General features: G+C 51.8%; 1 protein-coding gene across 6 annotated transcripts in view; it reads right to left on the reverse strand.

Moving 5' to 3' along the window:
- Positions 1–20,916, reverse strand: part of LOC127056279 (probable cation-transporting ATPase 13A4) — a 76,088-nt gene that overhangs the window by 12,020 nt on the left and 43,152 nt on the right. For 5 of the 6 annotated variants that reach the window (XR_007775769.1, XR_007775770.1, XR_007775771.1 and 2 more), the window contains exons 15-22: positions 18,732–18,818; positions 16,854–17,007; positions 9,306–9,417; positions 5,400–5,524; positions 3,275–3,438; positions 1,997–2,119; positions 1,543–1,622; positions 258–300 (exon numbers count right to left, since the gene is read on the reverse strand). Coding sequence is in view for 3 of the 6 variants with exons in the window: in XM_050963863.1 (XP_050819820.1) it covers positions 258–300; positions 1,543–1,622; positions 1,997–2,119; positions 3,275–3,438; positions 5,400–5,524; positions 9,306–9,417; positions 16,854–17,007; positions 18,732–18,818 (888 nt within the window). In the remaining 3 variants the exon portion in view is untranslated. The remainder of the gene's footprint in view (positions 1–257; positions 301–1,542; positions 1,623–1,996; positions 2,120–3,274; positions 3,439–5,399; positions 5,525–9,305; positions 9,418–16,853; positions 17,008–18,731; positions 18,819–20,916) is intronic. The other variant, XM_050963865.1, reaches the window with a different exon arrangement.

The raw sequence follows: 20,916 nt of genomic DNA on the forward strand, positions 1-20,916 counted from the left end.
TCATGGCCATGAGAGTCATTCCATTGGCTTTTAGGGGAGATGGATTGGTCCTGAAGGCCCTAATTCTGCAACGATCTCCACCCGTGGATGGCTTTTGTCCCTGGAAGGAACTCACTGCAGGATCATGGCCTAAGTCAGCTGTCCTTGATGCAGCTGCTCTATGGAGAACTTGCCTTTCCAGGGCTACTAAACCTGGGATATTTCCCTGGCACTGAAATGCGCTTTTCAAACAATGTTTAAGTTGAGTTTCCACTCACCCCACAGTCATTGGCTCCATCTCCACACATGCCCACAAAGTAACTGTAAACCAAACCAAACAGCATTTCAGCACGGGGCGAAGGGAGCTAGTGGGGGCGGGCGTTAGTCTGCAAAGCATTTGATGCTTTAGATGGAAAGGGCTGCGAGGATTTGCAGGTCTGGAACCCAGGTCTGCTGGCTCCTGGCACCCCCATCTGACAGTCTGGGGACATGGTGAATAGCAGCTGGTGATCCCTATGGGTTCTAGCATCACAGACATCCTGGCTGGTGGAGCCTTCCACCTTCCCTAATTGGCCCAGGCTCACTATTTAAGGCCTAGGGAAAATAGCTGCAGGCTGCCTGGGCAACTAGGCAGAGCCCTGACTTGCTGCTGCAAACAGAGCCTGTGGTGCACTCCTGATACCTGGCCTAGCTCCTGGTCCCCTGCTCCACTCCTGCCATCTCACCCTTCCTTGCTTCTCCTAATCCCACTTTGGCTGGCTCCCTTGGCTAATGCAGTGCGGCTCCTCGAGCTTCACGCTAACCTGATGCTACACCGTGCCACCAGTATGGACTGTTGCTTCTGGCCTTGACCGTGTAACCTGAACTCGGACCATGTCCTCTAGGCCCTATCCTTGACTCGCCCCCTCCCCATAACTGGGGTCAGGACAGGGGCTACATTAGTGTAAGTTATTCTTTATAGTTCATTGGTAAAGTCCCAGCTGGCAGGCTGGGTGACTGAAATACATCATGCCCAGGACTCTGGATTTTGTGTGCTCCTGAACTGGACTCACCTCAGCTGTTTATTCTGAAATTCTCCCAGTTCCTCTAGTGCCGGTGCAGACTGAGCCTAGCTGCTTGTTCCACTGTGTTCTCTAACCCCATAATAGGTCTTGATGAGAGAGAGGTAAAAATGCCACCAGCATCAGCAGAGCTGCAACACTGGGAGAGTTCCCTAAATCTTGTGTGTAGACAAGCTCCTCTTTTTCTTGCCAGTGAAGCAGCAGGACAAATGTGAGATTGGTGAGCCCATAGGAAAGCCTGAGTGCTGGGCATGTTACGTTTTGGGCTGCCCGGCCTGCTAGCTGGGACTATAAGGATATCGCAGACCCCCTCCATGGCCTAGGGGAAATATTTCCCAAGCTATATTGTTGTAGGAAACTCAGATTTGAGATTTCACATCAGGCACACAGTTCCCAGTTCTAATTTCAAGATGTTGGACAGGAGCTGATTCTCATTTGACTCCCCTCCTGCCTGCGAATTAATCCAGCACTTTCAATCTTTGAATGTTCATAAAGAACTTACTCCAACTTTTGAAACTCCTCCACCAGGCTGGATTTCTGACCTGGAGACATTCTAGCAAAAATGGTCCCATTGACCAGGAGCTGAAAGGAGAAAATGATTGAAAATCCTTTAGTGTGCTTTTCAGCTCCACCTGGTTAAGAAGTCCAGAATTGATGAGCATGAATAGGGAGCAGCATAAATCCTAAAACTCACTTCACAGGGGACTTCTGCAGGATCTGAACACAGGAAAGGGCAATGAATGAACCTGCTCTGTGCTTCTGCTAATATGGTATAAAAAAACAAATCGGGGAACAAAGGACTGGCAGGTCGTTTGAGTTACCGGCTTAATCCTAAATGTGCAATGGTTAGACTTAACTAGACTGTTGTGAGCAAAACAAGTATAGAGCACTTCTAAGAATGATCTCCCCAGTATTTACTTGGAGCAGGGCCACAGTTCAAATAGCCCACAACTTACCTTTGGAAGTAAATAGCTGAAATGCTGTGTAATGACCTGGTAGGATTTTCCACTCATGGCAAAATGGTAACTGCTACGTCCAACTTCAGATCTGAATCTTCCCTCAACCTGAATGTAAGTCTCCTATAAATCAAGCCAGAATTATTTCTATACGATGGACTTAAAAGATGACCTAGCTGCACTCAAACACTGGTGCTCTATTGTGTAGAGAGGAAGCTTGTCCCGTGGTTAGAATACTAGACTTTCTCCTGTATGACCTTGGGCCGGTTCCTTAGCCCCTCAGTTCCCCATCTGTACAATGGGGGGATAACACTTCCTACCTGACAGGGGCGGTGTGAGGATAAACACCTGAAAGATTAGGAGCTGCTCAGATGCTAGGGGAATGGGGCCAGGTCAGTAACTTAGATAGATATTGTCTCTTCTCAGGCCACAGCACTTTGGCAGTAAACTGTAGAATTAATAATACCCGATGCGGGACCTAGGATGTTGACAATGCTGCTGAAACTGGATTACAGGCAAGTGGGACCCACTCAGAACTTTGGGGACCTCTCCAAGGACACCTGCAGTCATCTTCTTCCATCCATCTATGCCCAGTAGCCAGGTCCGTCAAACAGGGATCCACTCCTCCAATTGTCAGGGACTCAGTGTAATATTGATCTTCAGCAGGGAAAAGTCACCATCACGGGCACATGTCTTGGTGTCACTGTGTGTGTGTTTTCTTATCATAATTAGCCTAACCTTGCACTTGTGTATGTATTTTTATATTGATTTAATCAATGTTTTACTTGCATATACAGGGATTTTCCTCTCTGCTCACCTCTGTTCCACCCCTTGCAGTCAGGGCAGGGCATGCTCACAGAGTCTAAGGCCCAGCTGCACCACACAACAAATCATGTGAAGAAACAATCTTGAAACATGTTTCAGCTCCATGCTGGGGTTACCAGTGGGACCGGGACAAACCTTTAACATAGCTCCTGGAAAGCCATACTTAAGACTAGTCTAGGAGGTTTTGCAAAACCAGCATTAACAAAGTCCCATCCCAGTTCATTAAAATGGCAATACACTGAGATAGGAGTAAAACAGTTTAACGATCACTTTCTCTTTAAACGCTTTCCCAACACAGCACGTTCTGTAGCGCAGATGGGGACTAACAGGCAGTCTCTGAAGTCAGGGGTACAGAGTAACCCCAGGGAGTTACAGCAGCATCACTACGATGCCCTAGATGCCAGTGTTCCATGTATTCTCCCATCACCTGAGACTTGCCCATTTAGCACTCACCAGGTTGTTGTAGCCATTCCGTTTGCTTTCTTCCAGTAGCTTCCAGGTGATGGATGCTGAGGGGGAACCTGACAGTTCATTTGCTTCAACGAGAATCACTTGACTGGTCTGAGAAATCATGCCAGCATCTCTGGCCACAGTAACTGCTGTCTGTATGTTGTCACCTAGAAAAATCAGGGGGTGCGGAAGGGGGGTCTCATCTGCAGTTTTGTCTAATGTGGATTTGAAAGCTTGAGGCTGGAGGAAATGTAAACTTTTCCCTGAATTCCATGTGATCTCACAGACTCAAGGTACCAGCGAGATTTCAGTGGTTGCATCTGCGTGTTTTTATAATGCCATTGCCTTCCATTCACAATGTACTGTTCATTCTAAGGATACCACAGAGCTTTACTGTCCCTTTGATATACACTGAGCTCACTTCACCCATTGTCAAAACACAGCCACCTCGGGGGTGGAAAATGGCAGTTGTTTAACAGCACAGAGAAATGGTCCACAACCATTTTGGATGTGGATGAATTTTTTCAGCTCAGGCCTGTCTTTAAAATGAACATTTTATCTGGTCTGGATTGAATCCAGCTGAGGAAATACTAATGGATTCCCTGTCAGAAGGGGGCCTATGTACCGGTTTAGCCTGGAAGAAGGTAAAAGAATAAAAAGGAATTAACTGCTGAGGTGCTGCTGTAACAGTGATGGAAAATTCCTCCATTGTCCTGGCACAGCCTTGGGATAGACTGGGTACCAAAGTGGGGCAAAAACCAAGCAAGCATGAGCAATATAACGGTACCATGAGAAAGCTCACTCAGTCCTTCTCCTGCCAGCTAGGGTGCCAACTTTCTAATCCACAAAACTGAACACCCCTGCCCAGCCCCTTCTCCAAGGCCCTGCCCCCTGCTCACTCCATCCCCCCTCTGTCGCTCGCTTTCCCCTACCCTCACTCACTTTCACAGAGCTGGGGCAGGGGGGTGAGGCCTCCAGCTGGGGGTACTGGCTCTGGGGTGGGGCCAGGGATGAGGAGTTTAGGGTGTAGGAGAGGGCTCCAGGCTGGGGGGTGGGTTAAGAGATTCGGAGTGTGGGAAGGGGCTGTGGTTTGAGGCAGGGGTTGGGGTGCGGGTGTATGAGGGCTCTGGCTGGGGGTGCAGGCTCTGGGGTGGGGTCAAGGATGAAGGACTTGGGGTGACGGAGGGGGCTCAGGGCTAGGGCAGAGTATTGGAGGGGCTGCAGGGAGTGGGCTCTGGGAGGGAGTTTGGGTGCAGGAGGGGATTCCGGACTGGGGCAAGCGGTTATGTGGGATGTGTGTGTGTGGCAGAGTCCCGGTGGTGCTTACCATGGCTCCCAGGAAGGGGCCACTAGGTCCCTGCAGCCCCTAGGCGCATGGCAGCCAGTGAGGCTCTGTGCACTGCCCTCACCCCTGCAGGCGCCGCCCCCGCAGCTCCCACTGGTCACAGTTCCCAGCCAGTGGGAGCTGCTTAGCTGGCACTCGGGGCACGGACAGCACGCGGAGCCTCCCTCACCGCCCATTGGCCTAGGGGCTGCAGGGACCTGGCGGCCAATTCCAGGAGCTGCGTGGAGCGAGGGCAGGCAGGGAACCTGCCTTAGCCCTGGGCCCCCGTTGTGCCATTGACTGAACTTTTAGCGGCCTGGTCGGCATGTCAGGGTCCATTTTTTGACCTGGAGTTCCAGTTGAAAACTAGACACCTGGTAATGCTACTGCCACCCCCGCCCCACAGCACCCCGCTCTCCCACTTGAATTGCAGAGCAAGGGGAACATGGGGGAGTGTCGGCAAAGAAGGGAGTGGGACAGAGCCACTGGCACATTTGACAGAACCAGATATGACAGCGAGGCCTGACAGCAGTGGGCAGAGGGAGAGAGATTCTGAGCGTAAGTCAGCCCAGCAGCTGGACTGTGGAGAAAGGGGGCCTGATGGAGGAGGAAGCCAGGGCTGCACTAGGAGTTCAGTTGTCTGAAGGGGCTGGGATAATTTTCAGGGACACACACATGGTTCAGGAAGGAGCTATGACTCTAACGCGGCTGCTTCCTGGGATACAATTGACTGAAAAACTCTATTTCTTCTACTCAACGTCTGTGACCAAGCAATAGCATAAAACAATGTCCTCATGTAGCTACCTGTGACCATAACGCTCCTGATGCGGGCAGCGCTGAGTTCTTCCAGCACAGGCTTGGTCTCTGCCTTCAGACGATTTTCCATTATCAGAAAGCCCAGGAACGTCAAGTCAGACTCCACTTCCTCCCTGAGAATGAAGAAGAAAGAGACTTGTCTTATTAATCTTTCTGGAATCTCAGTCCTATTTTTATGCTGAATCAGCCTATCAGCAACATGTTGCCTATTCCAATTCAAAATAGCTTTTTCAATTAGCTCTTCCAACACCCTCCTGAAGTATGTCAGTATTAGTAGAGAAGTTACGTACACCTGGAAGCTTTGCCGATCAGTGACACTAGGTAGCACTGGTTGTATTTTGAAAGGAGACTCCCCCTTTTCTCTCCCTAAAAAAACAGGAGTACTTGTGGCACCTTAGAGACTAACAGATTTATTTAAGCATAAGCTTTTGTGGGCTAAAACCCACTTCATCAGATCATGCATCTGATGAAGTGGGTTTTAGCCCATGAAAGCTTATGTTTAAATAATTTTTTTAGGCTCTAAGGTGCATCCGATGAAGTGGGTTTTAGCCCACGAAAGCTTATGTTTAAATAAATTTGTTAGTCTCTAAGGTGCCACAAATACTCCTGTTCTTTTTGCGGATACAGACTAACACTGCTACCACTCTGAAACCTGGTCTCTCCCTGTTTCTCTCTGTGCTTTCCTTGGTCTGTGTATGAAGTGCAGTGTATACCTAGCTCTGGAGGTTGTTACTGATTTCATTGTGGCCTTGGGGACCAAAATGGAGCTGCAGTTCCCTGGATGGTTCTCGTCTGCAAGGTAACTGTAACATTGGCATGGGGATGGGAAAGGGGGTCACATATGTTATCTCATAGGGACACCAGATCATATTTATGTAGTTATCAAACAAACATCTTTTTATTTATTAACTACCAGCTCTGCAAATCCCACTTCAGATCTGAAAGTCAGGCTGGGTTCTTTTTGGCTCATGCATCATCGCTGGCAACAAAGATGCTGCAAGTTAAATTCCACCCTCTGTTACACCTCTTCAGCCTCCATGTCTTCAAATTCTGCCCTGACTCTCACATGTGCAACGCTGTTGTCTTGAATAGAGTTGTACAAGGGCCAGTGAGAGCAGGATTTGGGCCTGCATGGAACTCAGTTAACAATCACATTGCTGCTTCCCTGAGCCAGAACAGAATCCAGCTCTCTCCCCCAGACGTGGGCTGGATCTGGGGGTTGACTGGAGGAAAGGAGCAACACTTGTTCTAGTCACTCTGGTAACTCTGGGTTCTGCAAACACACACAGTGAACAGATCAACTGAGTAAGAAGGTGCCATTTTAAAGGTCGCTTTTCACAGCAGAATTGCACTTCGCAGCTTGACCCACAACTTCACAAGAAACACTGCCAGCAATATCCATATGTCACTGTGACAAAGTTCCTCCTCTAACTTGGTGGGTCCTGCGCTTATTGGCAGATTTGTTCATGGCAGTGATCTTCCCCACAGTCTGGGTCAACTCCTCCTGTGTCTGATCAGGAGTTGGGAGGTTTGAGGGGAACCCGGGCCCGCCCTCTACTCCGGGTTCCAGCCCAGGGCCCTGTGGATCGCAGCTGTGTATAGTGCCTCCTGTAACAGCTGCATGACAGCTACAACTCCCTGGGCTACTTCCCCATGGCCTCCTCCAAACACCTTCTTTCTCCTCAGCACAGGACCTTCCACCTGGTGTCTGATAAGGCTGGTACTCCTTAGTCCTCCAGCAGCACAGCACTCCCACTCCCACTCAGCTCCTTGTGCCTCTTGCTCTCAGCTCCTCTCATACACTTCCTCTCCTCTTGCTCCCCCCTGCCTGACTGGAGTGAGCTCCTTTTTAAACCCAGGTGCCCTGATTAGCCTGCCTTGGTTGGCTGCAGGTGATCTAATCAGTCTGTCTGCCTGAACTGGTTCCAGCAGATTCCTGGTTACTCTAGTGCAGCCCCTGCTCTGGTCACTCAGGGAACAGAAAACTACTCATCCAGTGACCAGTATATTTGCCCTCTACCAGACTCCTGCACCCCACTGGCCTAGGTCTGTCACAGTCACCTATTATACTAGTAATATTGCCCATAGGACAAAACAGTATTGCAAGATATGTTGCACACCAAGTTTGGGCGTTAGGCTGGAGAGCTCAGTTAAATTCCTGTCACAGCCTAGACAGGTCCTCATCCTGATTTCAAGTGGAGACTCTCAAAGACCTGCCTCCTGAACTCATTCGTTGCCTACTCTTGCCACAGCAGCGCTATCATCTCAGGCTATGGGGTTTGTGTCACTGTAGTTTTAGCCTGGGTTCCTATATATGTTTTTGCCCAACACTCCCCACCCACCCACACAACCTTATGTGTATGGCTTTTGGGGGGGGTTAAAGCGTGAGCTGTGCTTTAGTTTGGGTTGGAACCAGGCTACTAAAGGGTCAGTCCTAGGACCAATCCTATTCAATTTATTCATAAATGATCTGGAGAAAGGGGTAAACAGTGAGGTGGCAAAGTTTGCAGATGATACTAAACTATTCAAGATAGTTAAGACCAAAGCAGATTGTGAAGAACTTCAAAAAGATCTCACAAAACTAAGTGATTGTGCAACAAAATGGCAAATGAAGTTTAATGTGGATAAATGTAAAGTAATGCACATTGGAAAAAATAACCCCAACTATACATACAATAGGATGGGGGCTAATTTAGCTACAACGAGTAAGGAAAAAGATCTTGGCGTCATCGTGGATAGTTCTCTGAAGATGTCCACGCAGTGTGCAGAGGTGGTCAAAAAAGCAAACAGGATGTTAGGAATCATTAAAAAGGGGACAGATAATAAGACTGAGAATATATTATTGCCCTTATATAAATCCATGGTACGCCCACATCTCGAATACTGCGTACAGATGTGGTCTCCTCATCTCAAAAAAGATATTCTAGCACTAGAAAAGGTTCAGAGAAGGGCAACTAAAATGATTAGGGGTTTGGCGAGGGTCCCATACGAGGCAAGATTAAAGAGGCTAGGCCTCTTCAGCTTGGAAAAGAGGAGCTAAGGGGGGATATGATAGAGGTATATAAAATCATGAGTGATGTGGAGAAAGTGGATAAGGAAAAGTTATTTACTTATTCCCAGAATACAAGAACTAGGGTCACCAAATGAAATTAATAGGTAGCAGGTTTAAAACAAATAAAAGGAAGTTCTTCTTCACACAGCGCACAGTCAACTTGTGGAACTCCTTGCCTGAGGAGGTTGTGAAGGCTGGGACTATAACAATGTTTAAAAGGGAACTGGATAAATTCATGGTGGCTAAGTCCATAAATGGCTGTTAGCCAGGAAGGGTAAAGAATGGTGTCCCTAGCCTCTGTTCATCAGAGGATGGAGATGGATGGCAGGAGAGAGATCACTTGATCATTACCTGTTAGGTTCACTCCCTCAGGGCACCTGGCATTGGCCACTGTCGGTAGACAGATACTGGGCTAGATGGATCTTTGGTCTGACCTGGTACGGCCGTTCTTATGTTCTTACTTTGCACGGAGGATACAGGTAAGGACATGCGAGAGTATGGATAGTCCTCCAAAGCCTTTCCCACAATCTCCCTCCCCCAGGACCGACAGGTTCTCCCGCAATTGACTGAGGAAGAACAAATCCTATGGCATCTCATCACACCGAGCAATGGGACCTGTCCCCAGACACGCACGGGCGAGTGCACAAATAGCAAGGAGATGGGAACATGGGTAGCACTTTGCTGTGGAGACGCTCAGAAACCGAGTGCTCAGAGCCAGATGCTGATCACCCTGGTAACTGTGCAAGTGCAGAATAGCCTCTATGTGAAACAGTCTGTGCAGCCTAAGGCACTGTCGGACTGTAGAGAAACAGTAAGTCGGTGGCAGTTTGTCTGTTTCTTACCTTGTTAAGCCAGCTGCCTGCCTCCCTGCCTGCAGAATTTTGTGCGCCAGTCCGATGACCCTGAAGCCCCGTGCTGCATAGAGCTGAAGCTCGCTGGCAAAAGCGGGTGGCACTGTGCAGGAGAGAACAGTGACAGTATCCTGAGCAAACTGCATGGAATTAGCTCAACCTTCCTGAATGAGGGTTAATCCCTTTGGGGCACATTGCGTTAAAATGCAGTCGTGTGCCTGTTGTCGTGTTGTCGTGGCACTGTATATTCCTGCTCTAGTTGGGAGGGGGTGCTAATGAGTGTCCTCTCTCAGCCTTAGAAGCCACCCCCCAGGGAGAAGTACATAGACTCTCCAGAGACTATCAAAGAAAAGACTTTAGGATAAAAGCCTGGGTTGTGAACGGACTCAGGGCCTTCTTCCTGATCCAGCAAACCGACTGGACCCCTGGGCCACACAGGGCCCCAGTCCTTAGGGGAGGACTGGAAGGACTGGGCTTACTGCCGCCTCATAAGACTGTGCACTTGTTCTGAGCCAAAGCTCTGCCCTTGTCACCACAAAGAAGCCCCAAGGGTGGGGAGGATGCCTGGTAAACTTATTAGCATGTATAGCTTCTCTCCCTGTTTTTAATGTTTTGTCTGTGATGCTTTTCGCCTTAAGAATAGAAGCTGGCGGGTGGTAATATGTCTGTGCCAATCCCGCTGTGATCCACCTCTGAAGAGAAAGCAAGCAGATCTGTTTAGGCAGACTCTCTTTGCTGGGAAATACCCAGTTGTGATGCAGTAGGGACTGTCTGTGTGGGGAGTGGGAGAGCAGGGGAGGACTTTAGGAGATGGACGATGCCAGAGCCTGTAACCTGAGCTAGGTAAGGGAGGGGAAAGGTCAACCCCTTTGCCCGGGAAGGGGACAAAGGAAGGGAGTGGCAGGAGGGAAGCAGTTGGAGTTTGGGCTTGGGGCTGTGTGGGCAGAATTCAGGGTATCCTAGCTAGGATCCAAGCACCCTGAAAGCCCAGAAGGACTCGGTGGAGGGGTCCTGACTGTGCCTGCAAGCTCTGCTGTAACCTGTGTTCCTGTTGTCCAATAAACCTTCTGTTTTACTGGCTGGCTGACAGTCACTGTGGGTCCCAGGAAGAGGGGTGCAGGGCCGGACTCCTCCACACTCCGTGACAACTGGTGGCAGCGGCGGGAGATACTGCACCCCGTGGACGGCGCTTCCTGCAGTAAGTGACTGGGGAGCAGTAAAACGAAGGGGTGGTTAACCCCTGGGAGTGTGTGCCCAGTGAGAAGGACTTTGCAGTAACAGGGTCCCCCGGGGGATTGCAGCGAGCGGTCCCAGGGGCGGAGGAGTCTGCAGCTCGACCCTGGCAGAGAGGTGTTGACTTCACGAAGGGCTGGTGCACTAGGGGTCCCCCTGGAAACCGTGGGGAGCGGCGAGCACCCCGGCCTGTGAGTGGCCAGCAGGAAGATGTATGCCAAGCGGCGCAAGTGTGACCTGCTAGAGCTGTGCAAGCAGAGGGGGCTGCACCCAGGGAGACGCACCAAGGACCAGCTGATTGCCCAGCTGGAGCAGGGAGACCGCATGAATGAACGGAGCCCTGTCTCTGAGGGAAGCAGCCGAGCAGATGCAGCGCAGGCACCAGTGTCTGTTCCCGCTGGGAGTGGTCAGCCGGCTGACGAGGGCTTCCCGAGACCCCCCCTTCCTAGGCGTAGAGGAAGGGCGGGGAGGAGCCCAGTGTATACCGAGGGCACCGTGACACCCCCGGCCAGCAGGGGAGCCTCACGGCGAAGCTCACCCCCCAGCAGGGGATTGTCCCGGCGACGCTCGGCATCCGTGGAGCGGAGGCGGCTGGAATATGAAAGGGAGCTGAGACGGGAGGAGCTCGAGTTAAAGAGGCGAGAGCTGGAGGAGAAGGCGAAACAGCGTGAACATGAGCGGGAGGAGAAGGAGAAACAGCGTAAACATGAGCTGGACCTGGCCCGGCTGAGGAGCAGTGAGGCCCCGGCTGCGGTGAGTGAGGGGGGACCCAAGCCTACAAAGAGCTTTGATAAGCACTTGCTGCCCGGCGTAAGGAGGGGGAGGACATAGATACCTTCCTGACGGCCTTTGAGAATGCCTGCGAGCTGCACAGGGTTGACCCTGCAGACAGGATTGCAGTTCTCACCCCCTTACTGGACTCCACAGCCGTGGAGGTGTACAGCCGACTGAAAGGGGCGGAGGCAGAGGACTACGAACTGTTCAAACAGGCCCTGCTCCGCGAGTTTGGGCTGACTCCTGAGATGTACCGGAAAAAGTTCCGGAGCCAGCGTAAAACCCGTGAGGTCACATACCTACAACTGGTCAACCGGGCGCAGGGGTATGCCCGCAAGTGGACAGCTGGGGCCCAAACTAAAGAGGACCTGCTTGACCTATTCATACTGGAGCACCTGTACGAGCAGTGCCCGTCCGACCTGAGGCTGTGGTTGATGGACCAGAAGCCGGAGAACCCGCAGCATGCAGGCCAGCTGGCCGACCAATCTGTGGACAGTCGGGCAGGGGATGGCAGGGAGGAGTCTCGAAGGAGCAGGCCTGCCTCAACGCAGAGAGAGAGTCAACATGGGACCTCCCAAAGGGGGCCTATGGAGAACCCCCCCAAAAGGGGAACATCCAGCGGCAGGTCCCTCCGACCCACTCAAGGGGACCCACGAGATATGGGCTGCTATCACTGTGGCCAACGAGGTCACATACGGGCCCAGTGCCCCAAGCTCAGGGACAGACCAAGCAGACCCAACCCGCAGAGGGTGGACTGGGTAAAAACCCAATCGGAGGAGCGGCTACATTCCCAGGAAAGGGGGGTTGGCAACATACCACCTATGGATGCTCCCGGTTCCGGGTTTTTGGTTTACCGGGTGGGCGCGGGGCTGCCCCTCCGGAAAGAGTGCATTGTTTCCCTGGAAGTGGATGGGAGGAAGGTCACTGGGTAATGGGACACGGGCGCAGAGGTGACGCTGGCCCGGCCCGAGGTGGTGGCCTCAGATCGGATGGTGCCCGACACCTACCTGACCCTGATGGGCGTGGGCGGGACCCCATTCAAGGTACCCGTGGCAAGGGTACACCTGAAATGGGGGGCCAAGGAGGGCCCCAAAGATGTGGGGGTACACCAATATTTGCCCACTGACGTGTTAATGGGAGGGGACCTTGAGGACTGGCCTAGTAACACCCAGAGTGCCCTGGTCGTGACTCGTAGTCAGAGTCGGCAAATGGCACTGCACCCCGAAAACGGGGAAGGTACTCGACCTGAGGTGCAGGACCCTAACTCAGGGAGCGGGGAACGCCCAGGGGCACGGTGCAGAGAGGCTGCGGCCTCAGACCCAGCCAGCAAGAGAGAGCCGGTCCCCATTCCTGTCCCAGCTGCTGAGTTCCAGGCCGAGTTGCAGAAAGACCCCTCCTTGCGGAAGCACAGGGACCGGGCTGACCTTAGTGCGGTACAGACCATGAGGAGAGGTTGCAAGGAGAGGTTCCTGTGGGAGAAGGGGTTCCTGTACCAAGAATGGGCTCCCCCAGGGGAAGTAGAGTCATGGGGGATCAGGAGGCAGCTGGTGGTTCCCCAGAAGTTCCGTCACAAGCTGTTGTACCTGGCCCATGACATCCCTCTCGCAGGGCACCAGGGAATCCGGCGCACCAGGCAGAGGCTGCTACAGAACTTTTACTGGCCTGGGGTCTTTACCCATGTCCGACAGTACTGCCAATCCTGTGACCCCTGCCAGGGGGTGGGGAAGGCCCGGGACAAGGGGAAAGCGGCTTTGAGGCCTTTACCCATCATAGAAGAACCTTTCCAGAAGGTGGCCATGGACATAGTGGGACCTCTCAGCAAGACGACCCGGTCAGGGAAGAAATACATCCTGGTGGTGGTGGATTTTGCCACTCGCTACCCCGAGGCGGTGGCCTTGTCCTCTATCGAAGCAGACACAGTGGCAGATGCGCTGCTGACAATTTTCAGCCGGGTGGGGTTCCCCAAGGAGGTCTTAACGGACCAGGGGTCCAACTTCATGTCGGCCCTGCTCCGGTCCTTATGGCAGAAATGTGGGGTCCAGCACAACTGGGCCTCAGCGTATCACCCTCAGTCCAACGGGCTGGTAGAAAGGTTCAACGGGACGCTGAAGATGATGCTAAAAACATTTATGAACCAGCATCCGCAAGATTGGGACAAGTACTTACCTCACCTGCTGTTTGCGTACAGGGAGGTACCCCAGGAATCTACCGGGTTTTCACCTTTCGAACTGTTGTATGGAAGGCGGGTGAGGGGGCCCCTAGACCTGATGAGGGACGAATGGGAGGGGAAGGCCTCTCCCGAGGGAGAGTCAGTGGTGGAGTATGTCCTGACCTTCCGGGAAAGACTGGCCGAGCTCATGGGCCTGGCCAGGGAGAATCTGGCCCGAGCCCAGAGGAGGCAGAAGGTCTGGTATGACCGCACAGCACGAGCCCGTGCCTTCGCCACCGGGGATCAGGTGATGGTTCTTATCCCCGTGAGGAGAAACAAACTCCAGGCCGCCTGGGAAGGGCCCTTCAAGGTTATCAAGCAACTGAATGAGGTAAACTATGTGGTGGAGCTGTCAAACCGGGCACATCACCGTCGGGTGTACCATGTGAACATGATGAAACCATACTATGACAGGGGGAATGTGGTGTTGGCCGTGTGTGGACATTGGGAGGGGCAGGGAGATGACCCCTTAGTGGATCTATTCCCTGGGACAAAAGCTGGTTCCCCCCTGGAGGCGATTCCCCTCTCTGAGCAACTGACCCCGGGCCAGCACGCTGAGATCAGAGGGGTGCTGCATCTGTACCGACAGCTGTTTTCCAATCAGCCTGGACGCACTAATTTGACTGTCCACCGGGTGGAGACGGGGTCACACCCCCCTATAAGATGCTCCCCTTTTCGGGTCACTGGTAAAACTGCCCAGGATCTTGAAAGAGAGGTCAGGGACATGCTGGCTTTGGGGGTGATCCAGCCGTCTTCCAGCCCTTGGGCCTCGCCAGTAGTGCTGGTTCCCAAGAAGGATGGGTCAATCCGGTTCTGTGTGGACTATCGAAAGCTCAATGCCATCACCGTATCTGATGCCTACCCTATGCCCAGGCCTGACGAGCTCCTAGACAAGCTGGGAGGTGCACGGTACCTCACCACTACGGATCTTACCAAAGGCTACTGGCAAGTGCCGCTGGACGCAGATGCCAGGCTGAAATCGGCCTTTATCACCCCTCTGGGGCTCTATGAGTTTTTGACCCTGCCCTTCGGCCTCAAGGGAGCGCCGGCCACCTTCCAGCGCCTGGTGGATCAGCTACTGAGGGGGATGGAGAGTTTTGCCGTGGCGTATATTGACGACATCTGCGTCTTCAGCCAGACCTGGGAGGACCACGTGTCCCAGGTTAAACAAGTCCTGGACCGACTCCGAAAGGCTGGGTTAACAGTAAAGGCTGAGAAGTGCAAGGTGGGGATGGCTGAAGTATCTTACCTGGGCCATCGGGTGGGGAGCGGCTGCCTGAAGCCGGAACCAGCCAAGGTGGAGGTGATCAGAGACTGGCCTGCTCCCCAAACCAAAAAGCAGGTCCAGGCCTTTATTGGGATGGCGGGGTACTATCGAAGGTTCGTGCCCCACTTCAGTGCCATAGCCGGCCCCATCACTGAACTGTGCAAAAAGGGGAAGCCAGACAAGGTGATCTGGACTGAGCAGTGCCAGGAGGCTTTCTGGGCGCTGAAGGAGGCTCTGGTTAGCGACCCAGTTCTGGCAAACCCAGATTTTGACAAACCCTTTATGGTGTTCACCGATGCCTCAGACACGGGACTGGGGGCGGTGTTAATGCAGGAGGATGAAAAGGGGGAGAGACACCCCATCGTGTACCTGAGTAAGAAGCTGCTACCCCGGGAACAAAGCTACGCGGCCATCGAGAAGGAATGCCTGGCCATGGTGTGGGCCCTTAAGAAGCTAGAGCTATATCTCTTTGGGCGACACTTCACCGTGTACACCGACCACTCTCCCCTGACCTGGCTGCACCAGATGAAAGGAGCCAACGCCAAGCTCCTGAGGTGGAGCCTGCTCCTGCAGGACTATGACATGGACGTGGTCCATGTGAAGGGAAGTGCCAACCTGACAGCGGATGCGTTGTCCCGGAGAGGGGACCCTGAACTTCCCCAGGTCACTGGGCAGAGTGACCCCGCTCAGTTCAGTCTCGAAGGGGGGAGAGATGTGATGCAGTAGGGACTGTCTGTGTGGGGAGTGGGAGAGCAGGGGAGGACTTTAGGAGATGGACGATGCCAGAGCCTGTAACCTGAGCTAGGTAAGGGAGGGGAAAGGTCAACACCTTTGCCCGGGAAGGGGACAAAGGAAGGGAGTGGCAGGAGGGAAGCAGTTTGAGTTTGGGCTTGGGGCTGGGTGGGCGGAATTCAGGGGATCCTAGCTAGGATCCAAGCACCCTGAAAGCCCAGAAGGACTCGGTGGAGGGGTCCTGACTGTGCCTGCAAGCTCTGCTGTAACCTGTGTTCCTGTTGTCCAATAAACCTTCTGTTTTACTGGCTGGCTGAGAGTCACTGTGGGTCCCAGGAAGAGGGGTGCAGGGCCGGACTCCTCCACACTCCGTGACACCAGTGAAGGCAGGGAACTGTGCAGCTTTGACGTACCCTGGTCAGGCGGGAAAGAGACACAGGTCTGCACCCAAGATAGGCAGTAGTTGTGGAGCTGGAAGCCTGAGGGAAATACAGGTGCAGTTGCCCTGAACGGTGACAAGAACAATGTGCTGTCATGGCTAATCTGCCGTCTTTGGAGAGCTAAAGTGGTCTGGAAGCATGGGGCTGCCTTTGAATGGGAGAGAATTTCATGCCCAGAGAGCCGGGGGCACCCATCCCCCCCAGTTACTGATAAGCCATGTGACTGATTCAGGATTAGCCCAATGAATTCGGCTTGGCATAGTAATAGTAAGAAAACTTCTCTTTTCTATCACTGTCCATCCAAGGCTCTCAAATTGATAAAGCAATGGTAATAAACTCTCCCAGTGCCTTGCGAGGTAGGTGTGCTGTTCTAGCCATTTTACAGATGGGTAAATAAGAATCAGGAAGTTTAAGTGACTTAACTAAGGACACAGAGCAAGCGAGTGGCTGTGGCTGGATTGGAACCCAGGAGTCTTGTCTTCTAGTCCCCTGCTCTAACCACTAGCTCACCCTGTGAATCATATGGTCATTTTAGCCAAGAGCAAAGAATACACAATACTACTGTTTGGCTACTATAGGCCGGAAAATCAAGAGAGTTGTCTTTGAAAGGTCCGCTGTGGAGGATGCCACCAATTTGTACCATCTGTTCATCTCTCAATGGCATCCTTTGGCTGAGCAGGGGTAGGTTAGACCCAATCAGATCTCACTCAGACCAGGCAGAATGAGTCACTGTCAAGTGATGGCAAAGCTCTAACTCGTCAGTCTGGGTGTAAGGGTCCGGGCTCAGAAATCAAACCTGGATCTCTCCTGTCATAGTGCAGGCCCCGTACAATTTAAAAGCCACATCTCACATACGTTTGAGCATTCATAGAGATGTTACTTACCGGTTTCTGGTCTACAAAACTTGGCCACCATCTCCGGAGCTCCCTTCATGAAGACCTGCTGCTCCCCTCCGATTTCCTGAGCTATGACCGACATCCTCTGCAGGGCTGAGGAAAATGGAAACTGGTGTAAGATGGCAATTCCTTCCACTGGAACCTAGGAGAGAAGCACAGGTACTACATGCTACAGTAAGGCTATAACCTCAAGTCAAAGGGTTTTGTGCTGCTCCCGGGCCATCACAGGGGGTTGGGGCTGAGCCAGGTGCGAGCACAAACTGTGATGTCTGGGCTTGTGTGCAGTGTGGTTAGAGTCATAGAATTTAAGGCCAGAAGGGCCCAGCAGAGCATCTGGGCTCATCAGCTGTATATCCCAGGCTGCCAATAGCCCCTACCACCCGCACGCTAAACCCAACAACCGGAATTAGCATCCCAGCCTGCAGGAGAGCAGACTGATGTGCCACAGCCAGCGAACGGGAGGGACCGAGCTTCACCAGTGCCCAAGCCCCTGCAGTGGCAGGGAAAGGATGATGTGAGATGCACTCAAATGGTCCTGGCAAGTGACCCGCACCCACATGCTGCAGAGGAAGGAGAGAAACCCCCAAGGTCCCGGCCAGTCTGGCCTGGGGGACAATTCCTACCCAACCTCACTTATAGCGATGAGCTGGACCCTGAGCATGTGAGCGCCAACCAGCCAGCCAAGCACCTGAGAGAGAATGTGTGGTGCCCCCTGCGAACCCTCCCCCTCCCCACTCAATGTCCCATCTCCAGCCCCAGCCGGCCTTGATGCTTCAGAAGAAGAAAATCAATTGTTTGATCTAACAGAGGGGTGATAACTCCCAGAGCAGAGGGGAATGGTTCAGTGAGGAGTGTAGTGGTCAGGAGCACCACATTGAAATTTTAGGCAGGAAACCTGTAAGCTGAATTTCAGGAAAACCTTCCTGAACAGTGAGATCCAGTTGTAACACTTCACTAAACACACAAGTAGCAGGATCTGTGTGACCAGTCACTTGTGAATTAACATAGACTAGAACAAATAGCCTGGTTCATCGCCCCAGCTGATACATCTCTCTGATATAATGACGGAGGGCTCCTCTCCCCACTGGTTCATCGCCCCAGCTGATACATCTCTCTGATATAATGACGGAGGGCTCCTCTCCCCACTGGTTCATCACCCCAGCTGATACATCTCTCTGATATAATGATGGAGGGCTCCTCTCCCCACTGGTGAGTAGCGCCGAGCAGAGCCGTCAATGCCGAGGAGGTAAGGCTGTCACAACCCAGCCCATAGGGAAGTGCTGGATTATTTTCAAGCTGGCCTGAAGCAGTAATGGGACATTTGCCTTTCATTTATTTTCCCTGCCCAGCTCTGCTAGCAGGTGCATGGGCTGAGCCGGCCCCTTGGTCCTGCCCCCTTTGGGGGTATCAAGCTCCCCAGGGGAGTCGGGACACAGCAGCCCCTGCATTCCCACAAGGACAGGGACCACGACTCTGACTGGCCTTCACACCAGCCACTCAAGGAGGGGAGGAGTATCCTGGCGCCCTTCTTCCCCTCCGTGCTCTCTGCCTAAGGGCCAGGCACACTCTGGCCCTATAGAAACCTTGGGAACTCCAGCCTAGCCCCAGTGGTATGTTATCTCCACCCCACAGCCCAGCCTGTCTTTGCTCCAGACCAGACTCGTGGTGCAGTGAATGGCAGAGCTGCTGAGATAACATGAGATAATGATGAGAGAGAAATCTCTTTGCCTTTGATCCAAGACACAATGATGGACTGAAGCAATGTAAAGGCACAGGGTGACTGAGGACGTCTTAACAGAGCAGCCAATTACTGTTTTCTCTAATTTAACTTAATTATAGATGGTGTGTATGTGATAAAAAGCTTACACTGCTGGCTTTGGGTCCGGGTTTAATAACAACAGCGTGCGGGAATTCACCATTCTTAACATGATCTTCACAGGAATCTTCAATCTCCTGTTGATTTGAAGACAAAGAGGACCTTTGAGCTCATAAGCTTTAAGATAAATTCTACAATCTGCACTGAATGATGGTCAACAGTGAATTAATAATCAAGTGTGCACCACACCTGTCCTAGCAGATACTCCCTGAGAAAGAGACACAAATCTCTTCTGTGACATAGTATGAATGATGTGGCGAAATAATCGAGAATGCATTGCACTTACGCAGCACATTTCAATACTTACATAGTCTTTTACAGCAAACTTTTAGTGACCCTCACAACATCCTTTGTGAGGAAGGTAAATATTATTATATGTGGTGCAGGTAGCCCGACATGTCCCATGATCAGACCCTGCTTCCGGAGGGGCAGTGGAGAGAGAATAGCATACAGCACGTCTCAAGTGCTAGGAGGGTGCCAGCTTCATCACCTGGCCCTGCGCCTTATGCCTGCATTATCTGTGCCAAGGACTGCTGCTCGGGAATGGGCGTTTCAGCCACTCCCGATGCTGCAGTGTAACACAGAGTAACTGAACTGTGTTGGGGCTTACGCCATTGTCATTCAAGGCGGACGGCTGCCATCCAATAACTTTGCCAAACTTTAACTGTTGGGTTGAAACCTTCCATGCCAGGTGTCTGCCTCAGGCTGTGGTTTTTATGGGAAGACTCAGCAGGTCCTGGGGATGAGATTAGGGGGAAATGTTGTTTGGCTCATGTTAACAAATTAGCTGTAAGGATTTTTTTAGTAGCTCTAGTGCCCCCTGTGTTGGAGCAGGGACTTGATAAGTGGCAGGGGGTCACCCGGGGTCAGGGTTGTGCCTATTGCTGCTGCTCTCATGCAAATCTGCCCAAATTTGACCAAGTTTTATGCCTTTGGAAAGTTACGGTTTGCACACGCTCAGTACAGATTTATTCAGGTGGCTGCTAAAGTCCATCCAGCCCGAGTATCCTTTGGCCCTTCACATCTCCTGGAATGTGCCTGCACCGTCCCCACCGAATGACTGCGCATGCTGCATCCTGAGACTTGCCTTGCAGTCAGTGCTCTGGGCCACTGTGGATCCAGGCACCAGGACTGAGAGAGCAAGGAGACTGGCTGTCTGTACTTGCTTTCAATGCTCCCCTGGCTGGCTCTAGAGTAGCAAAGAGGAGGAGGAAGCTGCCTCACTTTGAGTGCAGAGGGGTGAGGAACTGGAAAGGGGGAGGGATGGGGAGAGGATATTGCAGGAGCCAGAGGGTGGCGAGAGACTAGAGGGCATAGCCAGAATGGGGAGGAAGCAGCGGAAAACAGGAGCAGAGGGGTCGGGCAACATTAACATTCTTTATATAGGGTTTTTTGGATGTAGTTATATACCGTCTACAGATGGGCAAACTGAAGGTTTATATCCTTCATAGAAATAAAATAATTTCTCCTATGTACCATAAAGGTGAAAGTTCTTTACCCACCTTTATCCTAGCCTGTCATAAACAGATAGCTAAGGGTTAATGTCTCTTTCACCTGGAAAGAAGTAACCTGAAACACCTGACCAGAGGACCAATCAGGAAACAAGACTTTTTAAAATCTGGGTGGAGGGAAGTTTGTGTCTGAGTCCTTTGTTCTGGTCTTCTGCCTGTACTCCCGCTCGGCTATGAGAAGGATTTTTCTGTCTCCAGGCTTTCTAATCTTCTGTTTCCAAGTTGTAAGTACAAAGATAGGAAGACCGTAGGTTTCTATTGTTTTCTTTTGTATTTACATGGGTATAGTTGCTGGAATGTGTTAAATTGTATTTTTTTTGGATAAGGCTGTTTATTCATATTTCTTTTAAGCAAATGACCCTGTATTTGTCACCTTAATACAGAGAGACCATTTTTATTTATTTTTCTTTCTTTTTACATAAAGCTTTCTTTTAAGACCTGTTGGAGTTTTTCTTTAGTGGGGAACTCCAGGGAATTGAGTCTGTGCTCACCAGGGAATTGGTGGGAGGAAGAAGTCAGGGGGAAATCTGTGTGTGTTAGATTTACTAGCCTGACTTTGCATTCCCTCTGAGTGAAGAGGGAAGTACTTCTGTTTCCAGGACTGGAAATAGGGAGGGTGGAATTCCTCTGTTTAGATTCACGGAGCTTGCTTCTGTGTATCTCT

The sequence above is a fragment of the Gopherus flavomarginatus genome, chromosome 8 (genome assembly GCF_025201925.1).
Source record: "Gopherus flavomarginatus isolate rGopFla2 chromosome 8, rGopFla2.mat.asm, whole genome shotgun sequence".
NCBI classification, from domain to species: Eukaryota; Metazoa; Chordata; order Testudines; family Testudinidae; genus Gopherus; species Gopherus flavomarginatus.